This window comes from Ochlerotatus camptorhynchus, unplaced genomic scaffold, assembly GCF_037179485.1.
Source record: "Ochlerotatus camptorhynchus isolate MF236.1 unplaced genomic scaffold, CSIRO-AGI_Acam_v1.1 ptg000366l, whole genome shotgun sequence".
Taxonomy (NCBI): domain Eukaryota; kingdom Metazoa; phylum Arthropoda; class Insecta; order Diptera; family Culicidae; genus Ochlerotatus; species Ochlerotatus camptorhynchus.
Window position 1 is genome coordinate 17,021 of NW_027040854.1, and position 27,948 is coordinate 44,968.

The 27,948-nt window shown below is 41.3% G+C and overlaps 1 protein-coding gene across 2 annotated transcripts; it reads left to right on the top strand.

Moving 5' to 3' along the window:
- On the top strand, positions 1-27,748 carry Cont (Contactin). Of its 2 annotated transcripts, none has more exons than XM_065232263.1 (6): positions 1-199; positions 498-1,547; positions 21,316-23,582; positions 25,422-25,824; positions 25,933-26,016; positions 26,174-27,748. In XM_065232263.1, the coding sequence occupies exons 1-6, from the start codon at positions 193-195 to the stop codon at positions 26,278-26,280; spliced, it is 3,918 nt and encodes a 1,305-aa protein (XP_065088335.1). In that variant the 5' UTR covers positions 1-192; the 3' UTR covers positions 26,281-27,748. The 2 variants fall into 2 exon arrangements, with proteins under 2 accessions (XP_065088335.1, XP_065088336.1); XM_065232264.1 differs by having other exon boundaries at positions 25,933-26,027; positions 26,174-26,278.
- The last annotated feature ends 200 nt before the right edge of the window (positions 27,749-27,948 follow it).

Sequence of the window (27,948 nt, forward strand, 5' to 3'; positions counted from 1 at the left end):
GTGTTCAGTAACCGTCGAGAAAGTTTGCATGTTCGGGGATGGAAAAGTTTGGTGCCGTTCTTTATTCTAATTATTGTTTGAATCGTTAAAGCAGAATATTAATCGGTTTAGTTATTGTAATTCCCATGTAAAACAGTGTTGAAAAAAAAGTTCATTTCCTATTTTTGAGTTATGTTCTGTTGAGAACATCTAATGGATGGTAAGTTTCATGTTGTCCACCATGTAGTGCTTTGAGTCACCGTCTAGTGCAGTCTTTATTCATCCACTTGTTGTTTCTAAACAAAAATATTGTAAATAATTGATCAAACTCCGTTAAGTTAGGTTGCCATTTACATATGTAGAAATTGAATCACGACTTTTTTCACTAAGAATTAATTAAACGTAAATATTGGAACTAATACAACCTGCATTAACACCTGCCACACCCTTTCCACACAAGACATGAACATGAACGCTATTAATTTCTCATTACGGTTTTATCAATATTCTGTTTGCAGTTCAACGGATGATGCTACCTGTTCACTTTTTATTATTAATCATCTCATTTTTTGGAATCATTGTCTGCCAAAATGTGAAATACAATCCAAACACCGGCCAGAATTTCGGTCAAAATCAACCACTTCAACAGTATCAACCGTACGGTGGAAGCAGCGATGACTCATTCTATGGCAGCGTCAGTCGTTATAAACAAATTGAAAAGTTCGGATCCATCCAGATTCCGGAAGACAGCTATTGTCCAGAGCATTGGTCCGTCTATAGAAGTTCCTGTATTCGCATTTACAATTCTCCGAGAAAAGACTATCTTCATGCACAAAAAATCTGCCAAGCTTATCAGGGTGATCTTATAAGTATTGATAACATCGAAAAGCATTCGTTCGTTCTAAAATTACTGGACATCGATAGCAACAGGAACAATCGGTACTACATATCCACCAGACAAGCTTCGCCCAACAATTGGATCAACGCAGATAAAACCCAACTGGTACCTTTGGAAGATGCATTCATTTTTAATGCCGCGGATGAGGACAGCTATGAAGCTATTTTCAACAAAAAACCATTGGAAAAGTACGATTCTCGTCGAAACTTTATCAGCGGTTACAACGATAACCGTAACAACCTGGTATACTCGTTCAACGGTGCCAGCGAAAAGTGGCAATTCCTTCCGGTTAGCCTGGAAGATTTGAATCTCTTCATATGTGAATCCCAGCAGCTGTACAGTGCGGATAATATCAACTTATTGGCAGATGATCAACGTCGATACGATTATGGTGTTGACATAATCGACATAAACAAAATTCCCAGGGGACCATATTTTATCAAGCAACCACGCGAAACGACCTACGACACCGGCAAAGCGAAGATTACTAAGGATGTGATGCTCAGTTGCCTAGCCGGCGGTTATCCAACGCCAACTTATTCCTGGTTTAAGGAAATTTATACTAACGATAACATTACTGTGGTCAAACTGAATCCATTGAAAAATTCCCGGTATACCACTAGCGGCGGTAACCTTATCATACACGATCCCCAGCAGATACAAGATCAAGGTAAGAGTTTAAACTTGGTTAACAGACAGAACCCCACAATTGCAATGGGCGTGGCGATGCTATAAACAAGCACGCTTCTCGGCATCGGGACTGACGTGCTGTGTCAGCATCGCCATGCACTTTGCACCCTTGAGGTTTTGTCAGTGTTAATAACCGTTGGTTTCCGTTATACTCATAAGTGTCCCACGGTCCATAAGGATTGCATAGAACATGAGACGGTTATCCGTGTAACGGCGTGATCGCGTGATCTCAAATTGCAACCATATTTAACGTAATTGCTTAAAAAAATCAATGAAAATTATGGTGGTTTTGGAAATTACTGTATCTAGGGGAGCAAGGGGCAAGAGTGCCCACCGCTATTGTTGCGCAAGCAACCAGACAAACAGGCAAATTTCCGATTCTGTAACACCGTTTATTTCGCAGGATGTTATAAAATTCCTTGGACAGAATAAATACATATTCGAATTAGGTTACGTTCAATTCTTAGCATAATGTGTTGTATATGGTTCTGTGACACTACCCCGAACGGTACACTACCCCGAACGCCGTTACCCCGAATAGTACACAACCCCGAATGCCCATTACCCCGAATCCATTTCCAAAAGCTGTAAGCTGTATTTTTGTTTATTATAGTCACTCCTGGAATCTTCCTTCGCATATATAAAAAGAAGAGAAAAACTTCTTAATGGGTCAAGGGGTTTTAGGAGACCTTAATGGATCAAAGGGTTTTCCCTTGTTTGAAAATATAAGAAAAGGAAATGATTAATTCTTTGGATATACGATAAAGAAGGGAATATTTCCTTCTTTGCATATTAAAAAAAAATAAAAGATAAATAAAAGAGAACATCATTAATTCGTTAAATATACGATAAAGAAGGGAATATTCCCTTCTTTGAAAATATAACAAAAGGAAATAATTAATTCTTTGGATATACGATAAAGAAGGAAATATTCCCTTCTTTGAATATATAACAATATAAAATGACAAAAAAAAGTGATAAATTACTAATTTCATCATCTTTTCTGGGGAATGGTATATTCTGGGGAATGGTTTTCTGGGGAATGTTATAGAATCGGTGTAACTGGTATTATTAGCAGTAAAAACAAGCAGATTTTTTTCCAGAGGCATTATAATCCTTCACGTAGCGATCTGGGTGTATGAGATTCACATGTTCTGCATTGAAGTTTCCCTCTTTAGTGACACTTCAACAAATGGATTGAAAATATAATAATATTCCTTCATAATCGAATATTCTAAGATGAGAATATTCCCATTTTCCTTCTGAAAGAACTGCTCATATTCAAAAGAAGGAGAAATATCCAATAAAGATTTCTTTTCCCTTAATTTCTTCATGAGCTGTTCTTTCGTATTAAATTGAACCATAGTTCATGAAAAGAAGAAAAAATATCCATTTATTTTCTAAAATTACTTATTATTATTTTTAATCATGTTCTGGTCCAATTAAGTTTGAAAGAATAGCTCATGATCAAAAGAAGGAAAAAATTCCAATTACTGTTTATTAAATTACTTTTTCTCCTTCTACAATTACATTCCAGTGTTTAAAAGTATGAAAACCTCAAAACTCCAAAGAACTGCTCATGTCTAAAAAAAGGAAGAATTTCTCAACGGTGTTCCAAGAAACAAATCAAATAATGATGAATAATAAATGAACTGAAAACAAGCATACTGGTTTTGGATTATTATTTTATATATAAAAATGAAAATGCTTTAAACGGCTCAATACATTAATATAGGGAAAAGAGGGGCATAGTGAGCATCCTGTGCTTTGGGAATGGGTTTCTAGCTACTCGAAGCAAATTAATTGGTAGTTGGGTTAATCTTATATTAAATCTTCCATTTGCATGGTTTGAAATTTAAGGTGGGTTGCAATCTGCTCACTATGCTCAATATATATTAAGAAAATTGCCAAGGTTGAAAAATTCCTAACTTTTTTTTTCGTGGATATGGCATTCGGGGAAATGTAGCACAATCCTTATCCTTTTAATCGCATGCTGTTCTTCCGTTTGTCTTAATTTCGGGGTTATGGTCATTCGGGGTAGTAGGGTATTCGGGGTAATGGCCATTCGGGGTAGTAGGACATTCGGGGTAGTAGCTTTCGGGGTAACGGCGTTCGGGGTAGTGACATTCGGGGTAGTGTCACAGAATCGTTGTATATATAGGAGGAAATAATGATTTGAACGACGTTTACTATTTTAGCGCTTAAGATTTTATACGAATCTGTGTTGCTTTCAAAATGTATGTGTGTACTTACGTTTAGTCTTTGCTTGCAACGAATTTGTCCGTACTTGCGCAAATCATCCGTACTATTCGTGTAATACGTGTAATTACTGTGGGGAACTGTTTTAGAATTAGGTTAAGTTGTGCATGTTTTAACATTCGTGTTTACCTGTACTTTGTGTATGTTTTGTAGGCTAATCGGTATAATAGTTAAACTGGGCACTGACCACAATAATATTAAGCTATATTTAAGTTAATTAGCAACTAATTACTGCTCTAATTTAAAAGAACATGTCTTTTCTAACTCACCTATCCACGTTCACTTTAAGATCACAAGTCTTACTTACGACGACAATGCCACGTCACCGTCGCACCGGTTGACAGTTCGAGAGCCAGGGTCGGAGCTGGCCGTTGTTCGAAGTCAAGGTTGATGAAGTTCGAGAGGTGCGCCACATCCTCCAGGGTTGTGACACTCCCCCCGGTACGCCACTGTTGTTGGAGTGGCTTACCATCGTTGGCACCGATGTCTAAGACAGCAATCCGTGCGCCGTTTGTACGGTTACCCGTCGTACCTGTCCGTCATTGGCTTGGACTACCTTCACGACACGTCCTCGTGGCCAACAGTTCCTCGGAAGGGTATTGTCTACGATCAAGGCTAGATCGCCTTCCTGGATAGGTTTCACGGGTTGAAACCACTTCGTCTTGCGAGTAAGGGTCGGCAGATACTCATTCACCCACTTCTTCCAGAACTCGTCAGCGTACATTTGAGACATCTTCCACGACTGCTTCAGGGTAGCTGGTCGGTCGTCGAAGGCGATCGGGGGCTTACTTCCATTCGAACACCCTAACAAGAAATGGTTAGGATTTAAGGAAGGCTCAGTGTCTTTGTCTAGCGGTATGTCAGTGAGCGGTCTTGAGTTTATAATCATCTCGATCTCCATGAGCATTGATCGGAGGATCTCGTCGGTCGGTAGCCGCGGAGGGTTGAACTCATACAGGATCTTCTTGACTGCCTGCACTAATCGCTCCCAACAGCCTCCGAAATGCGGAGCAGCCGGTGTATTAAACGTCCACTTGGTTTTCGGCCCGACGAAGGTGGTCATTAGTTTCTCCTCGTCGGCATTCTTCGAAGCTTCACGTAGCTCCCGCGAAGCTCCAACGAAATTTGTGCCTCGGTCGCTAATGATCTCTTCTCGCGATAAAGTTTCGTAGAGCAAGAATGCAGGAATCCGTCGTGAGAGAGTGTGCGAGCTCGATGTTAACGCCCCTTGTCGTCAAGCAGGTCAGCAGAACACCCCACCGTTTCTCAACTCGTCTTCCGACTACTACCAACATCGGGCCGAAATAGTCTATTCCGGTGTACGAGAACGGTCGCTGAAACGCCGCTAGGCGTGCGGGAGGAAGGTTTCTCATGGCAGGGGGCTGCGGATTTACTCGACGTACCTAGCAATGTTGGCAATTTTTGCGGACACGGTTGTACTCTGATCGAAGCCGGGGAATGAAGTATTTCAGCCTTACTTCGTTCATCACCGTTTGATGGTTTTGGTGACGGTACTTGTTGTGATAATCGGCGGTCACCAAATCGGTTACGTAATGACGCTTCAGAAGCAGGATCGGATTCTTGACGGTTTCATCTACCCACTCACAAGCTTCGATCCGTCCGCGCATCCGTAGTACACCGTGTGCGTCGATGGTCGGGCTAAGCTTGTATAACAGGCTGGTCTTCGGGATGATGCGTTCCCAGGGCTGTTTGTCCCGACCCACGTGGCTTAGCATTTGAACCTTGTCCGGATAGGCTTGCCGTTGCACTTGACGGTAGATGGTTTGTTCGGCACTATTCAGCTCCTCTTGCGTAAGCGGTCCTAGCTCGACGCCACTTCTGTTCGTCATCAGCCACATTCGATCTCGTAGACACCCATCTCCACTCATCCCCTCCAGTGCTTTCCAGCAGCTCACTGATCCTGATCGCTACGAATTGGCTATAGCGTCGGTGATCGGATCGTATCCAGCATACCACATCGCGTGAATCCGTCCAGAATATTCGGCGTGAAATCTTCATCCGGTGTGAGCCTGCAATGCTGTCTGCCAAACGCGCTCCGACTACAGCAGCTTGTAGTTCTAGACTTGGAATCGAGAGGAATTTCAACGGTGCTACCCGTGTTCTTGATCCGACCATGGCGCATTCTATGACTCCAGCTTCTTCGAATCTAAAGTAAGCAACGGCAGCGATTCCAGTTTCGCTTGCATCGCAGAAGACGTGCAGTTGGACAACGTTTGTGGCTTCAGCAGTCGTGATGTATCGGTAACACCGAGGAACGCTCACCTTACGTACGTCAGGCAACACCGCGATCCAAATTATCCACTTCTCAGCCAGTTTTCCAGTGATTTCATCGTCCCAAGCACACCCAGAGCGACAAATTTCCTGTAGGAGAATTTTCAAATACATCAGGAAATTGGCGATAAGTCCCATCGGATCATATATCGCCATCAGCGTCCGTAACACTTCCCGCTTCGAGGGCATTCTGACTCCGGACAACAGCTCCGCATCATGTTTTGGTGATATCCTGAACGTGAACGTGTCGGTGGCGGTGTCCCACCACATTCCAAGCACCTACTCCGTTGCCATCTCCGTACATAGGCTCATGTTTTTCTCCGTGGTGGTGCCCTCCTTCAAGTACGTCGTGACTTTGCTTGAATTCGATAACCAGTTACGAATCTCGAAGCCTCCTTGAGAATGCACGAAACGCACTTCATTGGCTAGCTGCACGGTTTCCTCCTCGGTCTCCACACTGGATAGCATGTCGTCGACATAATGTTCGTACTTGATGCTCTCAACCGCTCGAGGGAACTGCTCCATGAAACTATCTGCGTTCAGGTTCTTCACATAGTGCACGGAACTTGGAGAACACGCTGCGCCGAACGTCATAACATTCACTACGTACACGTCCGGGTCTTCATTGGGTTTTCCGCTGCTCCACAGGATCATTTGACTTCGCTGGTCTTGCAGCCTCATCAGCACTTGGAAAAACATTTTGCGGATATCCCCAACTACGGCTATACGGAACTCACGGAATTTGAACAAAACTGTAAGCAGTGCTACCAGTTGATCCGGTCCCGTAAGAAGTAACGAGTTGAGGGACACGCCGTTCACCTTTGCAGCTGCGTCGAAAACGATCCGTATCTTCCCAGGTTTGTTCGGGTTGGTGACCGGGAAGATCGGCAGATACCAATCGTTCGGATGCTTTTCCGCCTTCTCAGCCGCTGAAAGCTTTCGAATGTACCCCTTTCTTCGTACTCTGACATCTTAGCACGTATTGCTGCTCGTATTGCCCGTCTCATCCTCTTCTCCAAGCATGTTAGACGCTTCAACGCCATTGCTCGGTTGTCGGGTTATTGCACCTTATCGTACCGCCACAACAGGCCAGTCTCATAGCGGTTCCCTTTCAGGTGTGTTTCGGTGGATAGAATCTTCAGCGCTCGTTCTTCGTCCTTCGAAACTAGTGGTTTGGACGATCCAGAGATTCCCAGCGACTCAATCAAGAAATACTCCTTCAAAGCGCCGTTCAGGTCCTTATCCATTTCCGTACTACACGGGTAAATGTGAAAACTATGGTAGCCGCTGTAACCTGTATTTGGTGCTCCAGATATCATCGAACACGGTCCGCACACGAGCCAACCGAGACGGGTCTTCGTTGCGACCGGTCCGTTCTCGTTTCCTTCGGTGCTTCTCAACGCGTGACCGAAGCGGCAATTGTCCATCCCAATCAGGATTCTTGGAGACACGCTTTCGTAGGATTCGACTGGCAATCTCTTCAGGTAGTTGTATTTGGCTGCCAATTTTTGTACTGACACCGACTGCTTTGGCAGAGAAAGGTTCCGTACCGTGTGTACCTTCGGGAGTTCGTAGACCTTGCTGGCGTCGTGTTTTCCGGAAACCTTCAGTGTTAGCTTCACCGATTCCTTTTCCTCCCTTTGTTGACCTCCCGTCCAGTTGAGGCACAATGGATGCGATGTTCCTTCAAGATCCAATTCCTTCGCCAGACTGTGCTCCATAAATGTAGCCGACGACCCATCGTCAAGAAAGGCGAAGGTTTTCACAGACTTCCTTTTTCCGTAGATGATCATAGGCACATATCGAAACAGAACCTTCCCAGCCGTATTCGAATGAGTGTTACAGCTCTGCGATGATGAATTTCCGCTCGTAGACGCCGTCGGTTCCGAAACTGCAGGCTTGTTGTACCGTTTGTCGTCATGCAATAATTTGCTAGGCATGAACAAACAACCGTTCTTTCCGCATGGTGTTTTAACGTGACAGGCACCGAAATGCTTCCGCAGACACTTCCGACACAACTTCCGCTCCTTTACAACTGTCCAACGGGCTCCGATTGTCATGTTGAGGAATTTACCACACGTCTCTGGACCGCTGCATTCCTCCAGACATACAGCGCAACCTTTCGGAACTGGTACCGATCGAGTCTTCGTGGCGAATTCTTCGGTGGGGTTGCTATCCGAGTGTACGTTGAGGTAGTTATCCTCCTTTCGACCGCGTCTCTCCAATTTCGTGACACCGATGGACGGAATCGTGACTACGCTGGTTGCTTCCACCAACTTTCCCAGCCAATCTCCAAAGTCTGACAAGGTGACTCTATCCAGCGTCTGCCGGTGGTACGCCCAGTTGAGCCTTACAGCAGGTGGCAATCTTTCCGTCAACTCTTGCAGTAAAGCTACGTTGCAGAGATACTCGTCGAGACCCGATGCCTTGATGGTGGCACAGACGTTTTGAACAGCAACTCCGAAATCGATCAATGTTGTTGTTCGCAGTCCTTCGGATCGAGCATAAAACTATTTTACAAAGTATGCTCTCGGCGATACTCAAACTAAAATTTTAATACAACAAACATTAATCACAGATGCACTTATCATTAATAACAAACAACTTACATTAAGTTTTCCTCAATACAAATACTACCAGTCTCACTGCCAACACTCCTATACTCGGTTTTGAGGACCTATGTTGAAAACATGAATTTATTACATTTACTGACTATCGAAATACAAACAAACTCACGGTAAGTAGCACAAAATATCATGAGCGCAGAACAACGAGCAAACCCAATATCGACCAACAATCAGCTGACGAAATCTACAAAAACACCAAATATAACTTTCACAATATTTACAATAAACTATTGCACATACAAAATTGACTTCACACTTATTTTGCTATTTAATTACAAGTGGACAGACAAATTCACTTCACTAAATTACAAGATGAGAATTTCACCATCTCGTTTCGATCTTCAGTGTCAACAATAACAAATTGCGATGGCTGATCCCACTGCGCGATCAGCTGCATGCGCATGTATGTGTGCCATTCATTTTGGTCATCTTCATCAGCCGTCGAGAACTGTCAGTGGACGGGTGCGTTCACGGTATTCGCCCATTCGCAACTGGGTGTTCACTTTCACCGACCGCAACCCTTTCGCAACCGGGTGCTCGTTTTTACCAACGGTAACAAATGTGTTCAGCTTTTCTGCTTTCGGTGGTGGCATCTCCCGAATCTTGCTAACCACCGAATGCACGATGATCTCGGGCCTTCCAAACAGCGTCCTCAGTGTAGCGATAACACCTGGCAAGTTTGAAGGATGCAGCAGTCGACAACGCACCGCTTCCAATGCTCGTCCTTTAAGGCATCGTTGAAGCCGTAGAAGATTTTCTTCGTCGCTGTATCCACAGATTCGAGTAGAGTTCTCGTAGCTTGCGAAAAATAGGGGCCACTCTTCAGGATTTCCTGTGAAGCTCGGAAGTTCCTTACTAACAGCTTGGCGCGCTGAAACCTGGCTTTGGTTGAGTGTAGAGACATCAAACAGATTGCTCCGATTTGTCGGTTGAAACGCGTTCGCCTGAGGGTTGAGTCCGGAAGCACCTTGAGCATCTCCGTCGAACCGTCCAAACCTTTGAAGAAGCTGACTTTTCTCCTCCAAATGTCTCCTTTCTAACGCTTGCTTCTCCTCAAGCAACTGCAGCTCCTGTGCCAGAACATCTCCCGCTTGGTTGGTACCGTTCACATGAACTTGCGGAACCGGATTGCCCGTTGAGCTCGCTGTTGGATCTTCTCCGAATGCGTCCACTATTCGCTGACGAGCCTCCATCCGTCCCCGTACACGTCGCTCGATATCCTCCATTTCCTGTTCGTATTTTTCCCGTTGCTCTCTGAGGGCCCTGTAACGTTGCTCGTCTTTCTCCTTCATGACCCGTTCGAACTCCTTCAGCTGGTTATTCAACTTCTTCTGCATCGCCGCTAGCTGGCGTTGAAGACCGTCGTCCGGACCAAGCTCGTGTAGCTTCGTTTTTGTTGCCTTTGCTGTAGCTCCGGTGGTGGATGACGTTGAACTTCCGGCTGGGACATGAACTGCTGCTCCGGCTTCGGTGCAATTATCGCAGCTCCTATCACGGTCCTGGACACCATCATCAACTTTCACACACGCGAAGTGATACCACTTTCCGCACACATCACACGCTACCATCATCCGGCTTCTTGCAGATTTCACAGCTGACATCGGCGGGTGGATTATTTGCAGGAGACGTTCCCCGTTTCTGACCGTCACCCTTTTTCGACATACCAACCGACTCACCAACCGACTACCGACTTTGCCTCCCGATCGCGTAAACGAATTTTATAAATTGTTGCGCAATTTACCAGACAAACAGGCAAATTTCCGATTCTGTAACACCGTTTATTTCGCAGGATGTTATAAAATTCCTTTGACAGAATAAATACATATTCGAATTAGGTTACGTTCAATTCTTAGCATAATGTGTAGTATATATAGGAGGAAATAATGATTTGAACGACGTTTACTACTTTAGCGCTTAAGATTTTATACGAATCTGTTTTGCTTTCAAAATGTATGTGTGTACTTACGTTTAGTCTTTGCTTGCAACGAATTTGACCGTACTTGCGCAAATCATCCGTACTATTCATGTAATACGTGTAATTACTGTGGGGAACTGTTTTAGAATTAGGTTAAGTTGTGCATGTTTTAACATTCGTGTTTACCTGTACTTTGTGTATGTTTTGTAGGCTAATCGGTATAATAGTTAAACTGGGCACTGACCACAATAATATTAAGCTATATGTAAGTTAATTAGCAATTAATTACTGCTCTAATTTAAAAGAACATGGCTTTTCGAACTCAACTATCCACGTTCACTTTAAGATCACAAGTCTTATTTACTTACGACGACAATGCCACGTCACCGTCGCAGCGGTTGACAGTTCGAGAGCCTTAGTCGAAGCTGGGCGTTGTTCGAAGTCAAGGTTGATGAAGTTCGAGAGGTGCGCCTCACGCTAAGACAGGAATACCTCAAAATCGGTAAAAAATAACGATAATCGAACAAAAGTGCACATACCTAAATTATCGGTAAACATCGATTACCTAAAATTAGGTATTGGTGGTTGAGAATCATAAACTTTAATAATTACCTATATTTAAACGTTACTTTTTACCGAAAATTAGGTTTTTTTTTCTGTTTTATAGTTTTTTGCGAGCGCTGCAGATCCTATTTAAAGATTTTTTTTCGGATTTGATGGTACATTCTGTACCACGCACAATTAATGAAACACGCAAGCATATTCAAAATCGTTGCAGAATACCGTTTAATTGCAATTTTTGTTTATTTTGTTTACAAAAGCTGGTGAGGTCTTTTCAATCTGTAATCGTCAATTCATTTTACTCACCCTACTGATTGACTGTCGTTTGGTCATGAATGTCACTCCGAGGACCACTCTGCTTTTATAATCTGGTTTCCATAAGCCGTCGAGTGCTCGAGTTCCTTTCCGGAAGGCTTACAGCAGCTGCAGCAGGAGCAGAAACAAGCAGTTGAGATGCCAGCAAGAAGACGGGATGGATGTCTGCAGGATGTTGAGGTGATGGCTACTGATAGCTAGAATTAGACAATATTAGCAAAACATCAGTATTTGATCATGATTTGACGGGTTTGCGTACGAACAGATAAGTGAAGTTAGTTTTTGCTTGCATCACCAACCTATTTTTATATTTATTTGTTTAAGATTATTAATAGGTAATTATTGTAATTATACTCACACTTCGTATAAGTCGTCGTTGAAATTTAATTCAATTAATTAAATTTTGGTTGTATTCAAACATTCTTCAAATAATTTTAGTAACTTTCACTTAAATGCGCACACACACTTGTCGTCAGCGTTGCTGCTCGTTGCACAGTGACAAAATTTTCACCCAATTTTACGTAAAAAATAAAGTAAATATTTGAAAACGCACTGTACTCATAATATTAGTAAAAAGTAACGTTATTTATCGGTAAATTTTAACTAGGGTAGAGAACTACTTCGGCCTAATCGCCCATTTTGGGCCTATCGAGCAGAAAACTTCAAATAAATCCATGATTTCAGAGTTAACAAGTCAATTATGCGTTTGGTACGATACTTTAGTTAGTAAGCTACGGAACGAAGTCAATGAGAACACGTGATATGAAGGTTTCACCCTTTATTCCCAAAAACAAAAGAAGCGCTCCGACCGAATCAATTTTTATCTTCTTCCGATAAGCCGAAGTGAATTCATTGGCGTTTCAATGCGTTAGGCCGAGTTTAGAATCCGTAGGCCGAATTTGACGTCAAGAAGCAGTGTTAGACTTTTGACAATATCGCAACGATTGGTTTTTCTTTTTCAAATCTAAGGGTACATACGGAAAGGTAAATAAATTTGGAAGCCATCAGTAATATTAACATTCCGTTTGGTGCTAAACTACGCTAGATTAAGAAAGACTAAGTGCGGGTTGTGCTTAATAGGCCGAAAATGGGGTAGTTAACCCTATATTATGGGTTTTAGCATCAATACCTAATTTAAGGTAAAAATTAAACCTAATTTTAGGTAATCTTATCTTAGCGTGCACATCCTGCAGGGTTGTGACAGCTATAAAGTATTTTTTCGATCTAGATTGGCAAAATGTTATTCAAAACACAAGAATCGTGTAATTATATTATTACTGGCTTGTTTTGTGATATATAATGATCGAAAAAATAAAAAGACAGAACGTTGCTTATTCTGCGAAAATTGTTATAAGAAAGCGGTCTCTTAAAATAACTGATTTATAGTTGTTTTGCTTCATTTAAATAACACACAAGAAGAAATGAAAATCTTTGATGTACTGTTGATACTACAACTACACTTTTTACATAAAAATTCAAAAAAATAACATGAAAAATACATATTATTTACCGATCACACCAACGGGGCAAAATAATCCATTTTTTCTGGGGTAAAACTGCCACTGCAATTGTCAACCTAACCTCAAACTATCATCAGTCAAAAATGTAAAGAGTGAAGTGCGGTTCCAGATATGGTTCGAAGATATAAGCGGATTTCTTCACGGAATCGGTGGCAATCCACTAGTATGATTTCCGCAGTGGAAGCCGTGCTCATTCAAGGATTGTTGGTGAGGCGAGCTGCTTTAGAATATCGAGTTCCACGTAGAACTCTTGCCAAATACCTGTCGCAGGCGATTGAAGAGTTCGAAATGCAACCGAGAATGAGGAGGTTCGATACAGTGTTTTCAGCAAAGCAGGAGGAAGAGCTTGTTAAAGTGACTACAATAAAAAAAAATCTTCGGGCTCTCAACACATGATATTCGAAGTAAGCTTATGAATTGGCCGAAAAACACAATTTGAATCATCCTTTCAATCAAGCGACCAAGATGGCAGGAGTAGATTGACTGTGCAGTTTCCGAAATCGTCACAAGGAACTGATTCTACGGGCACCGGAAGCTACATCAGCAGCACGAGCGCAAGACTTCAATAAAGTAGCCGTAGGAAAGTACTTTGACATCCTGGAGGAAGCGAATGTCACCAAAAACTTCAACGCAAGTTGCATCTACAACGTCGATGAGACTTCCATTTTAACCGTAAGTTATATTTTTATATTCAGTTTACGTTTTGTCTAATGGAATTTCACGTTTCAGGTTCAAACCAAAAAATTAAAAGTGTTGGCTTTGAAAGGGCGTCGCCAGGTAGGCTGCCTCAGCCGAAAGAGGGGTGCTAACGACCGCATGCATTTGCATGTCAGCAACTGGTCATTTTATACCACCCTTGCTCTTCTTTCCACGAAGCAGATTAACGGAACAGCTGAAACAAGACGCACCCGCTGAAACTTTATTTAGGTGTAATGGAAGTGGCTGGATGACGACGGACGAATTCATCATGTGGTTTGACCATTTTCTTGGTCATACAAGGCCAACTGCTTCGAGTCCTGTCCTGCTTCTGCTAGATGGTAACAGCACCCACACGAAAAATTTGGCCTTTGTGGAAAAAGTGAGAAACAACAATGTGACAGTCATTTCTTTTCCTCCTCACTGCTCTCATCAGCTTCAACCATTGAATGTAAGTTTTATGGGACCTCTAAAGACTTACTTGTCGAAGGCTCAAGAACTATTCCTGAGAAGCAACCCTGGGAAGGTTGTCTCGCTAAATGCTGTAAGTGCTTTGTTTGGTAAGGCCTACATTCGAGCAGCAACCCCAGCGGTTGCCATAAATGGATTTAGGAAAACCGGAATCGTCCCACTGAATCGAAATGGCTTTACGGAAGAGAATTTCGCTCCATCATTTGTGACCGACGTTCTGTTGGTCGAAGTGGATCATCGAAAACCGGATGACGACTATAAGCCTTTTCTCGGTTTCAACGAAATGGAGATCATGAACCCTCAATTTGCTAGAACACCCTTAGAATGCAATACAACGACCTTGTCAGTGCCTGGTGTTTCTAAGCAGTCCATTCGCAGTCAGTCCAACTGAAATTCGGCCATTCCCGAAACAGTCTGCAAGAAAAACTAAAAGAGGAAGGTAGCGTGAGCAAACAGCAGAACTAACAACAACAACTTACCATAAAGCCCTTAAAGATGCCCAGGCCATGAGAGATATTCAAAATATGAAAAAAGAGAAACGAAGGTCTGCTACAACATCCGATGTACCAACTAAACGACGACGTCGAGCGCGAGGGAAAAAAGTTCCATAATTAACTCTCCACAGGACACCCTTTGTGATCGATGTGGACGCTTCAAGCTATCGGATAACGGTGAAAACTGGAATAAGTGCATGAATTGCAACACATGGTTCCAATCAAAATTTGATCCATTATCTTCTGGAAAATTTGTAGCACTGAATGTAGCTCCCTGGGGTAAACGACTGTATGTATACAATCCTTTAATAGTGTTGATGACAACAAATTTCCTGGATCTTTTGGAAAGTTGGAGTTGTGTGTACGCCCCCGCCAAGTCAAGACAACAAAACCATTTACACCCTGACGATGAGGCAAATATGTCCTGGGTTAATGGTAGAGGGTATGTGTCCGGAATTATAACAACTGGAGACGCCCATTCACTAACCTGAATAGGTGTAATTACTTTCTGCCTATCTTCTTCTTCTTGTTTGCATTTCAAGCTTATTGCTTAGCGCATATTAGCTTATTGCGTGCTCTCAACTTAGTGTTCAATCTAAATGCACTTCCACAGTTATTAATTGAGAGCTTTCGATGCCAATACCAATGCATGAATTTGTGTATTGTGTGGCAAGCACAATGATACTCTATGCCCAGGGAAGTCGAGAAAATTTCCAACCCGAAAGATTCCCTCGACCGGACTGGGTATCGAACCCGCCGCCTCCGGCTTGGTAATACCGTGCCTTTACTGACTAGACTATGAGGCCCCTAGTGTATCTATCATTTGTTTATAATCAATTTCCCCAGTTTCAGGATAAATCAGTTTAATTTCGTCGAAAACGACAGGTCCGCTCAACGTGATCGATAAATTTTTCTTGGTGCCTTCCGCAATATTATTCAAAGCAAACAAGATATCCATGCGTTCCATGTATTTAGAAAAACTGGAACCATGCACGAAGTGATCTACACTACCGATCAAGGACGACATCTCAACACAATTAATGTATCTGCTGACAAAATCGCCCTAAAAAAAATGATTGAGATAAATGCGTGAATGGTTTACGTGACTTCTTATGGATCTTACTGTACGTTGATGCTGCAGCGATTTGGCAGTACCGCTCACCACCAGCGTTACGCTGCCAATCCGGCGTTACTGTGCCAGCTATTCAAACTGCTCGAAACTCTCGTCTTCGGTGATCTCCTTCTGCTCACCGCAATAGCAATTAGCGAGCGCAATATTTGCACTCGCCAACGGGGTCTCACAGCTGTAGTCGCTCTCTCTCTCTGCAACTGACACTCACCGAACGAGTCGGCCCTTTCCGGTGCTCACTAAATTTCCACACGCACACTCTCGCTTGATCTCACAATGCTCACCAACTGTAATGGCTGCTATTCGGTAAACTTTTCCACCAGCACACATCCGTCGTCGCCACTTTTGAATTCACACAATATCATATATTTAATACTAGTCGTAAAGATTCTTTCTCCAGAATTATAAAAAAAACACGTCTTACTCGGAGTACAGTCAAAAGTCAAAGAGACCGACCGATCAATAGCTTTAATTCCACTTCAGCCTACAATTACATTTTATATCGTTTTCTCGATTATCGTCCATCTGTCATGCATGTTCGAGGGGTTTGGACGATTCTACTGAACATAACACTGGTTAGGTAAATGGACATGGCAGTGGAGACTTGCTGATTTTTTTTTCCGTCGATCTTGTTTTCCGTGCTGAGCACCAATGCTACCGACGCCAGGAGCTCCCACACTTGGACCCTACATATCGACCCATCAACTCATGAACCGGGGACCAACGACTTTACTTCCCTTCCGAAGGAAGGCATGAGATCAGAGATGTTATGCCTCAGAACATCCCGGCGGCGCCGAATGGGATTGAACCCAGGCCTGCTGGAGTGAGAAGTAATCGCGCTTACCACTACACCACCGGCGCCGCTAACCACATGATATTTGTCCAATAACAAATTTAATGATTTTTAACTGAAATTCACATAACATTCACATGATCACATGAATTCTATGTGATAAATCACATAAACTTCATTGGACACATAAGGTTCATGTGTTTACGTGGTGCGATTCCCAATTATGATATCACATGAAAGTTATGTGAAATTCTAATGGATATTTTCCATCGGAAATGTGATTTATTTTTTAAGTGTATATAAATTGTAGATTCTTCTTCTTCTTCTTCTTATTTCCTTTATTTAACATTGGTCTCTGTTCCGCAATCTAGTACTAATCACCGACGGTCATCGATTGCCATCCATTGACGGTAATCGAATGTGCAGGAAGGCAGCTTCCACACCTGCGTAGGAATATCGCACCCATTCAAACACACATGGGCCGGGACCAACGGCTTTACTTCCCTTCCGAAGACGTGACCAGAGATTTTGTATGCCTCAGAAAAATCCCACCGACCTCGGCTGGGATTGAACCCAGACTCATTGGGATGAGAAAGCAGTGACGCTTACCAAGACACCACCGGCGCCGGCATGAATCGTAGATAAAAGATGGATTTTTCTGTGAGTACGATACTGATGAAGTCTGCAAGTAGTAGACAAAATACGCGTATCTGTCCAAAGTAATTATAACGGAATTAAAAGGAAATAAACCAACACACTCAGCTCTTCATAAAGGGATTCCGTTAAGAAGTTCGACAAATATAAAGATAGTAGGTACTGAAGGTTTCTTCATGATCTTTTTTTTTCGCCGTATGCTAGTCGCAGTGGATTGATGTCCCGAACAGAGGAAAATAAAACTCTCAATATCACGCATGATATTGATTGTACAAGCTCCTTTAATTGACTTCTCGACGTAAGATCTCACTAATACAACCTAGTGAGCTTAGTCGTGTAAAATCGATTTGTTTATTATTTTCAACCACAAAATCAGCTGTCAAAGTGTTCGACTTGACAGCGGTTTGTTTTTTTATTTTCAACCAGTAAAATGCATGTATTAGTGAAACTTCTCACTAATACTAACGGTGGTAGAGAACTCTATATTTCGAGGATATTCACGACGTGTGAAATTTAAGCTGAGAGTTGAATCGACACAAAAGTGATTCCGTTGCACCATAGAGGTAACTCTAAGACCACTGGGTCCCGAAGAAAATCATTGTTATTTTTGGCTCACTCAGTACCAGAACAACGGTCCCAAGCAGTCCCAAGCTATTTCACTCACCCCTGCATGTTCTGCATGAATCCACACACCCCTGATGTTATCTGTCAAACTTTCATAGCGAATCAAAACAAACATAGTGTAGTAATAGAATTTCAACTAGAATAGGGTACGTTAATCGTTTGCTTGGGACCAATAGGCTACTAAAGTGGTGAGCCAATTTAAAATCGTTAGTTTCGTATTGATTGTTGGTTGCACCTCGTTTAGGTATAATAATGCTATCTCTTTTTTCTCTTCACTGATGGCAGACACGAAGCAACTATAGTCGCTATATTAATAGTCTGGCGGATAGAATTTCGATCAATCAAAAAGCGGAACCAATTCAATATATTGTAGACCAACAATTGAAAAGGTACTATCAACTTTTATAAACAAAACGTTGATTATTCTTTCCTCGCCAATTACCAGCACCAACGGATATGGACAACTTTCCCCAACCCAAAGATGGTGTTAGTTTGCGTAGGCGAGTCTTGGGTCACGAGAAAAGTGTTTCCGAAGTTTTGTTCGCAATAGCTGATGTACTCTTTTCTGTTGTTGGTCGTGATTTGCTCGATTGGTTCCGCTATTTGATAGCTCAATTGGTTCCCGAGATTCTATCCGCCAGACCATGAATATAGCGACTATAGAAGCAACTAGTGCCAGCCATTATGGTTGTTGCATTTGGTTGCAAAGTAAAAATCGTGAAACTCAATCGCACTGCATTTTGGTGAGATTTGCAGCCAGTTAGTTTTGTTAGCTTGATATTCCGAGCTGCGATATGTTGATTTTTGTCTACGAAAATCAAACGTGATCTTGTTCTTTGCTGAGATTTGATGTTTTGATATTTTCCCAACACTGATTCAAAGTATACCTATAACAGGTATTGAAAATGTAATTAATGTATTTTAATTACGAAATTTCGACTGTTTAATTATTGTAATTAAAGCAAATTAAATTCATAGATGTAATTTTATTACAGCAGTTGCCTGCGTCGTAGTTAAAGTTTATTGCGTGCGATTGCGCTGCATCGTATCACCTTTATATATAATAAAGAAGGAAATAATCCTTTCTTCCAATATTAATAAAGAAGGGAATATTCCAGTTCGATCTAAGCTGTCGACACAAGCAGCTGTGTTTTTTTTTCGGTACTAGTCTCGCTATAGTCTGTTTCTCAATAGCAACTCATTGTTGCGATGCTTGCTCATTGTTTGAAGTTGGTTCGTTTTTGCTGTTACCCCGTTAGAAGCAAATAACTAGTGGAGACAAAAATACGATATTAATAAAGGAAATAAAGCAGACGATCAGATTCACCTTCCCACACTACTAATGGAAGAAATTGCGAAATTTGTGAAATCGTAGCCGCCTGTTTGCAAGTGAAAAAATGATGCGTATTACTACTACAAATTCGGGATAGTGGAGTGAGAAGGAGCGAATAAAGGACGAAGACGAGGCCAAGCGGCAGGTACTGCTAAAGGAAAAACAATTGAAAAGGCAAAGGTGTTGAGGACACACATGAAAGCGGAAGCTAAACTCAAGTCGCCTCCAAGGAAGAGTAAGAAGAACTCATAAACAGTGTCCCTCATTAATATCTTATTGTAATTATAAAATAATTCAATGGTTCTCGGCTCCGTGGAGTCCTTTTGGACATTCGAGCCTAACAAATAAACTAATTAAAAAAAATTGAATATTCGCTTCTTAAAACATTTAATAGAGATTAATCTTCGTAAATTTAAAAAAAAGAAGGAAATATTTCATCTTCGAATATTTAATTAAGATGGGAATACTAAATAGCTGAATATATAAAGGGTGATACGGTCAAAATTTGGTCAAGGGAAAACGCGTGTAAATCGGTGAAATCGTTTATTTAAAAAATCAAATTAAATTTCTTTTTCAAGTTCAATTAGTATAAAATTCAGGAAAAATATTCAGTTAGGCTTCCGCTTTTCCAAATCCGAATTGCCGGGCCTTACGCTTGACCCCTGCCATCAGATTTTGTACAGCCACCTTGTCCACCTTCTTCGCCGCAGAAAGCCAGTTTGCCTTGAACTGCTGCTCGCCCTTAGCAGTTTTTTTGGTCTTCTTTAGGTTCCGCTTGACAATAGCCCAGTATTTCTCAATTGGGCGGAGCTCTGGCGTGTTGGGAGGGTTCTTGTCCTTGGGAACCACCTGCACGTTGTTGGCGGCGTACCACTCCATGGCCTTTTTACCGTAATGGCAAGATGCCAAATCCGGCCAAAACAGTACGGAACAACCGTGTTTCTTCAGGAAAGGCAGCAGACGTTTATTCAAACACTCTTTCACGTAAATGTCTTGGTTGACAGTCCCGGAAGCTATGAAAATGCTGCTTTTCAAGCCACAGGTACAGATGGCTTGCCAAACCAGATATTTCTTTGCGAACTTTGACAGTTTCATGTGCTTGAAAACATCTGCTACCTTTCCCCTTCCTTTTGCCGTATAAAACTCCTGTCCCGGAAGCTGCTTGTAGTCGGCTTTGACGTAGGTTTCGTCGTCCATTACCACGCAGTCAAACTTCGTCAGCATCGTCGTGTACAGCCTCCGGGATCGCGCTTTGGCCGTCGTATTTTGTTTATCATCGCGATTTGGAGTCACTACCTTCTTGTAAGTCGATAGTCCGGCTCGTTTTTTGGCTCGATGCACGGTTGTAGACGATACACCCAGCTTATTTGCGGCATCTCGGAGAGAGAGGTTAGGGTTTCGCTTGAAACTACCGGCAACTCTCTTTGTCGTCTCAGCGGCTTCCGGTTTTCGATTTCCCCCCGATCCAGACTTCCTGGCTGTCGACAAACGTTCCCCAAACACTTTAATTACATTTGTAACGGTTGATTTGGCAACTTTTAGCGATTTTGCCAACTTTGCGTGCGAGTAGCTCGGATTTTCGCGATGCGCGAGCAAAATTTTGATACGCTGCTCTTCTTGCTTGGACGGCATTTTGACAACTGAAGAGTGAATTCCAAAATCAAAATAGGAGCAACATTCTACACACACACACCTTCAAAATGAGGGGTGTTCAGGTTTTTTAAATGCAAAATTGAAAGAAATACGTCAAGTTGATATTGACCAAATTTTGACCGTATCACCCTTTATAACAGTATTCACTGTGCGCATCGTAAACATACACTATCCTAACAATACCAGGGTCCATTGGAGTTTAATGGAAGTTTACGCATTTACGAGGGTGTTTACGCGTTTACGTTGCGCTTTGTGAATACCCCTAATATAAGTAGGAAAATCAACAACTTTTAAAAATCGTCAATGGATTTTAGGTAATGGTCTGGTAAGATCTGAGTCAACAATGGCTGCGTGTATTACATTGTATTATATACGACCCATTATTTATTTTGCTTGTTTTCTTTTATTACAGGCACCTACCATTGCGTCGCTAACAATCCATTCGGACGGATCATATCGGAAAGCGTGGAACTAAACTTTGGCTACATCCTTGAGTTCAATTTGCAACGATCGTCCGAAACTGGAGAAATGAACTGGGGCAAATCACTCTACTGTGATCCTCCTCAGCATTATCCGGATGTGCGGTACTACTGGTCCCGGGATTTTTTCCCAAACTTTGTTGAAGAGGATCAGCGAGTTTTTGTAAGCCATGATGGCTCGTTATATTTCTCATCATTGGAAATCAAAGACCGCGCGAATTATTCCTGCAATGTGCAGAGCACTGTGAGCGATACGGGAAGGAATGGACCATTTTTCAATTTGCAAGTAGTTTCGCATCCGCATTATCAGGATTTGATTTTTGCCAATAATTTCCCAAAGAAGTTCCCAGAAGCTCCAGTGGCAGGGAAGGATTTGAGATTAGAATGTATGGCCTTTGGTTACCCGGTGCCTTCGTATAATTGGACACGCAGAAACGGAAATCTACCTCGATTCTCCTACCTCGAAAACTATAACAGAGTGTTGGTGATCAAGAATTCTACTGCCAACGACAACGGCGAATATATATGTACGATTAAAAACGATCGAAAATCTATAGCGAAGAGTGTTATGGTCAGTGTTCAAATGCAACCAAACTTCACAATCCCGTTGAAGGATAAAATTAAGGATTTTCAGAGCTCAGTGATATTCCTGTGCGAGGCTTCCGCCATTCCAGATGTCAACTACACATGGTACAAAAATGCAGAATTAATGGACCCCGAAAATAGCAAGTTTAATAAAGACAAATTTGTGATACAGGACAATGTCCTTAAGATAAACTTCCTCGACCCGGATGAGGATAATGGAATGTACCAATGCAAGTCAACAAATCAGCTCAAGGGCGTGTATTCATCGGCACAATTACGTGTGTTGTCCATGAAGCCATCCTTTAAAAAGAAACCGCTGGAGTCCGAAATCTATTCAATTTACAATGGAAACACTACAATCGAGTGCGAACCGGAAGCAGCTCCTCGACCAAAAATCGTATGGAAAAAAGACGGCAACGTCATAGGTACGGGAGGGCATCGTAGAATGCTACCTACTGGAACCTTATTTATTTCACCGACGTCGCGAGACGATGAAGGAGTTTACACTTGTGTTGCCAGTAATTCTCAGGGTGTTGCTGAATCGAAAGCACGTCTGATTGTTCTCCAGGAGCTACGATTCGTTGAACAACTACCTCCAAAAATTATTAAGCAAATTGATGAACTATTGTACCTACGATGCGAAGTTACTTACGATGAAGTACTGGATGTTGCATTCCTCTGGGCCCACAATGGTCGCATCATAAACAGCTACGACAATATGCCGTCATACAATACTAGATTTACAGCGAATTACAATAGCTTGGAAGTGCATAATCTAACTCTGTTGGATGCAGGGGAATATGAATGTATTGCCAAGTCCGCAGTCAATAGGATAGTATCAAAAACTATGGTCTTCATACAGGGTCCTCCGGGAGCTCCTGGAGCGGTAAAAGTAATTGACATTAAGAAAACCGATGCAGCATTAGAATGGATCGATGGAAGCGACAATGGTAGACCGATTCTATTCTACAACATCCTGGGACGCACAACTTGGAACAAAACATGGGCGAATGTTTCGGAAAACGTTTTTGCCCAAGAAATCGATCGCTACAACGGAAGACGTCGTGCAGCCGTAACCAACCTAACGCCGGGATGTGGATACGAGTTTAGCGTTGTGGCAGTGAACGATTTGGGCATTGGTATTCCAAGCTTGCCATCTCCCCTTTATAATACACAGAAAGATAAACCATACATTGTTCCACGAAACGTCGGAGGAGGAGGTGGCAAGATAGGTGACCTTACCATTACTTGGGATCCGTTGCTCCCAGAAGAACAAAACAGCATCGATATTCACTATAAGGTCTTTTTCCGTCTACCTGGTCAACTGGAGTGGGCCTCGGAAGTCCTGAAACGGCAAGGTAATATCGGACGAGCAGTAGTACACATTCCATTCGACAAATACTACACCAAATATGAAGTGAAGGTGCAAGCCATCAACGATCTAGGAGAGGGACCTATTAGTGAAATTGCCACCATATATTCAGCCGAAGATATGCCGCAAGTAGCTCCACAGCAGACTATTGCCAAGAGTTACAATTCTACAGCGCTCAATGTCTCTTGGGTCCCAATTTCACAAACAAGGGATTCCATTCGAGGAAAACTCATTGGCCACAGGGTAAGAACTGATTTATGATTTATTCTATAAGATACACTCAGGTCTTTCCACATTTATTAATTGAGAGTTTTCTATGCCAACCAATGCATGCATTTTTTGTTGTTGCACCCGAAAAAAATCTCTAGACCGGACCAGGAAACGAACCCGTCAACTTAGGCCGGGTAATACAATGCATTTATTAACTAGGTTATCTGAGGCCCATCCTTATGTTCAGTGCTGTTCGATATAATAGCAGCGCATACAGATTTTCGTACAAAATTGACAAATTTGACATGTTGTATATTTGTTCTCTTAAGATCAATTGAGCTGAAGCGTTCGCTACAGAACTACAAATATGTTCAATCATACGATTACAAAATACCAAATTTTTGGAAGCACCTCCCGGAAAGTGAGATACTAGGTAAAATTGTTCGAAATTAATAGCAGTTTTTGATTTCCCTCCCCTTGGCTAGTTTTTGCACCTTGCTGTTGGTGGGTGGGCTTAATTTCATGCTTTATAGTGGAATGTTGGAGACGGTAGGTTTATGTCCGGCGTTGCTGGCTCATGCCGCGATAGAATGGCGTCATGGGCAGGCAATGGGGATTACTAAGCTTCCCCTCTCTGATAAACCACTGCATGAGAAATCCAAAGATCTAGTCTAGCAGTGATAGTATCACACTTGTTACTCCTGGCACTGACGTTGGGTGTGATACTGCCGGGTTTTGCCGCAAATCACTCTTATTTTATTTATTTTTACGCAGATAGATTTATTTGGGTTTGCAAGGGAATTATACCATTGAAATATTTCAGAAAGTGCCCAACAGTGCTCCTTCTATTTGCGTGACAAGCTTGGAACAATGTTAAACACCATTTTTGTACATGGTATTGTAACTAATCTTATATGTGCTTCATTTTGATTTGTGCTTCTATTGTGACATAGCCATATGTATTTTTGTGGTGCGACATAGTGGAAACGTGAGTTCGTAATTGGAACTGTGATCACCACAAAAAAATTAATAGCAGTTTTTGATTTGAAAATTTATGTACTGCATATATTTTAAACATGTTTAACTATTATGTACATTATTTGTTAATTGAGTGGGGATTGTTTGAATATTGAGAAATGTAAAATTTAAAATATCAAAATTGAGCTGAAATGCAAATTATTAAAACTGCTATTATTTCGAACAATTTTACATAGTATCTCACACTCCGACAGGTGCTTAAAAAATTTGGTATTTTGTAATCGTATGATTACAAACAAACGTACCGTAAAATTTAATATATTTGTAGTTCTATGACTAAGATATCAGCTCAATATAAGACAATATAGTTAAACCATGTCAAAGTTGACCATTTTTTATGAAAATCGGCATGCGCTGCTTATATCGAACAGCACTGTATAAACATTTTAAAAATATAAAATTTTTGATTTTTGATAAAAATCATGATCATAATGCTTTCGAAACGTTTATTAAGATTAGGGAACCTCAGAAAAAGTCGATAACAGATCAGGGTACTGCAGAGATGTTTAGAGAACCTAAACAAAATTTGAGGATCCTCAGAAGAAAAAACAACATAAAACAAAACCTCATACAAATATAAAGAATTTCAAGTAGTACTTTGTGGAAGTTCAAAAAATTCTGAATCACTCGTTTGGATTTGACGTGTTTTTGGATTTTATTTTTAGTTTCTCGTAACAACCCTGTAAATATGACATATTTTGTGGCAACGCTAAAAAGACCAAGACGCGTTTTGCTTTTCTACTGAAACTAATAAGTTTTCATACAGTCCGCTGAAATTTACCGTCAATTCGGATATGTTAAATTCATGAATATGTCAAAATGCATTTCTTTCAGCTGAAATACTGGAAAAAGGAACACAAAGAGGAGGACGCTGTGTACTTCTTGTCCCGAACTACTCGACCATGGGCTTTGGTTGTGGGTCTTGAACCGGACACGTATTACTTCGTGAAAGTAATGGCCTACAACGCTGCCGGAGAAGGACCAGAAAGCGAACGATATCTCGAAAGAACGTACCGAAATGCTCCGCAAAAACCACCGTCATCGGTAAACATATTCGGTATCAATCCTTCCACCATTCGCGTCGTTTGGCGATACATTGCTCCTTCCCAGGATGAAGAACCGGTTCAAGGTTACAAGATAAGAATCTGGGAAACTGATCAGGATATGGCCACTGCAGACGACACTGTGGTTGCGATAGGCAATAAACTCGAAAAAATCATCGACAATTTAACACCAGGTAGGTTTAAAATGCAAAACTACCTAAGGGATTCATCCGGAATATTGAACAAAATGTGATCTTTTTTATAAGCTATTGTCCAATCAATGTTATTTCTAAAACTTTTAGGAAAATCGTACAACCTTCGAGTTCTAGCATTCAGTAATGGAGGAGATGGAAGAATGTCAAGCCCACCTATCAAATTTCAGATGGGTATGTAGAATGTGCGTGTACTTGATACTTGGAATATGTATTCTGAAATTCAAGATTGCATCCGATACGCCACAATATCAGTTTTCGGCGTTTGTGAGCTCACGAAGCTTTGGATTTAGGTGTATTAATGAGTGATCTTTACTTTTGTGACTTTCAGGTATAACTCAAACTCCATACAATGATGCAAAGATGATAAAAGCCGGAACGTTGGGGAAATTGGCAGTAGCCTTTGTCATGTACAAAGTTTTTAATTGCTACTATTGATTAATTCAATCACAAATCAAATCAAAACAAAGACGATAAATAAGATGTCCATGTAGGTATTTACAAAACACAAATTTCGTTCTGTAGTAGGTAGTATTTTCATTTAAGGTCGAACATTAATAACTAGCTTTGTAGAAATATTTTACAATTTCAGTGCATTTATTTCCACAAACATAACTCTAGTTTCGAAGAGTCGTACAACTCTTACTTAATCAGAATAATTGAAAACGCAGCACAATTCTTAGTAGATAGCCGGGTTATCTTTTCTAAGATTCCGGTCTTGGTAAATTGGATTTGATGTTCCACGCAACGAACATTTTTACGAAAATATTTGTTAAATATGCCCTATGCCTAAATGCAGCTTACTATTTATTCATAAACTGCGTTTCTATAACCCAAGCGTGAAAACAATTCAATGTCTTGATTTTTTTTTTTACTTTTCAAATCCAGATTTTTTGTAATTAAATTCTGGGGCGACGAACCAAGACGAAACGACTTTTTCATACAAGCGTTCATACGAAAAACGCTTCGTTTCAACTTCCCCAATGAGGCCCCTGGTCTAAGAAAATTTGTATTTTCGAACAAACGTAAAATGTAGATTCAAAATCCTTTTAATTGATGCTTTAGGGGAATATGTTTCCGAAGAAAATGAACATGGGGTTGTCGATTTAGATTGGTGGTTACAATTTTTTTCATCAGGAACATTCTTCGGTGTCGAGTGGCATTGTTAGATTGTGGGTTACTCGCTCGAGCGATAACTTTGAATAATTTTGTTTTTTTGTGCCCGTGCAACATATTATTGTACAAGCCAATTCTACACACGCAATTCGCTAGGTGACGGTTGCAGCGTTTGTTTAACATTCCAAAAATTTCGACCGTTTTTTGAAGCAGATGAGAGCAGCTATGCTGCAAAACAGAAACATAAATCTAATACGATAAGATCTGATGTGTACTATAAAGGTGTGAGAGAAGAAAATCACCATTTTTAGGATTTAACTTGGAATACAAATTAGTTAATATCAGCCTTTGTCGGCGGTAAGAACGGAATCTCTTATGGACTAAAATATAAATCAACAGATTTTGATTGGTAGAATGTCCCTTTCTAACATATGGTTGAACACATAATTTAAAGAGATAGGGAGAGAAAGAGACCACCATCGTTTGATTCATTGATGCGCGCAGGAATACAAACAAGTAATGTGCTCAAAATAAGTGCGCATAATTTTCAACTAATAATACCTATTGGGCTGCCACTTAGTGATGATTTTCGTTCAAACAAATGAATGTATTAAGAAAACAAATTCCATCCATTAGAACATAGCAAGCATTTAATATTATTTTTCCACTGTAGCTAAGAACGAGCGATTATTATACAATCTAAAAAAGCAATTTATAATACTTACGTAAGGATTCTAGGTATCCTAAGTACAAGTGGTTTCCAATAAAGTAAATTTATAATGTTTTAAATAGTGATCTGCTGTCATCCGAAATGTGTCCAAAGAAAAATAGACCAACTCTTAGTAGGTACAACTTGTACCCTGGGCATTGGCATAACCTTGAGGATTGCTTAACTGCAACCCGGTCTCAGGGCTTGTCTGTATCTTTACATTTGGAAAGATACACTCTAGTGATGCCAGTTGTGATGTAGCGCATCAAAAGTTTGTTGGA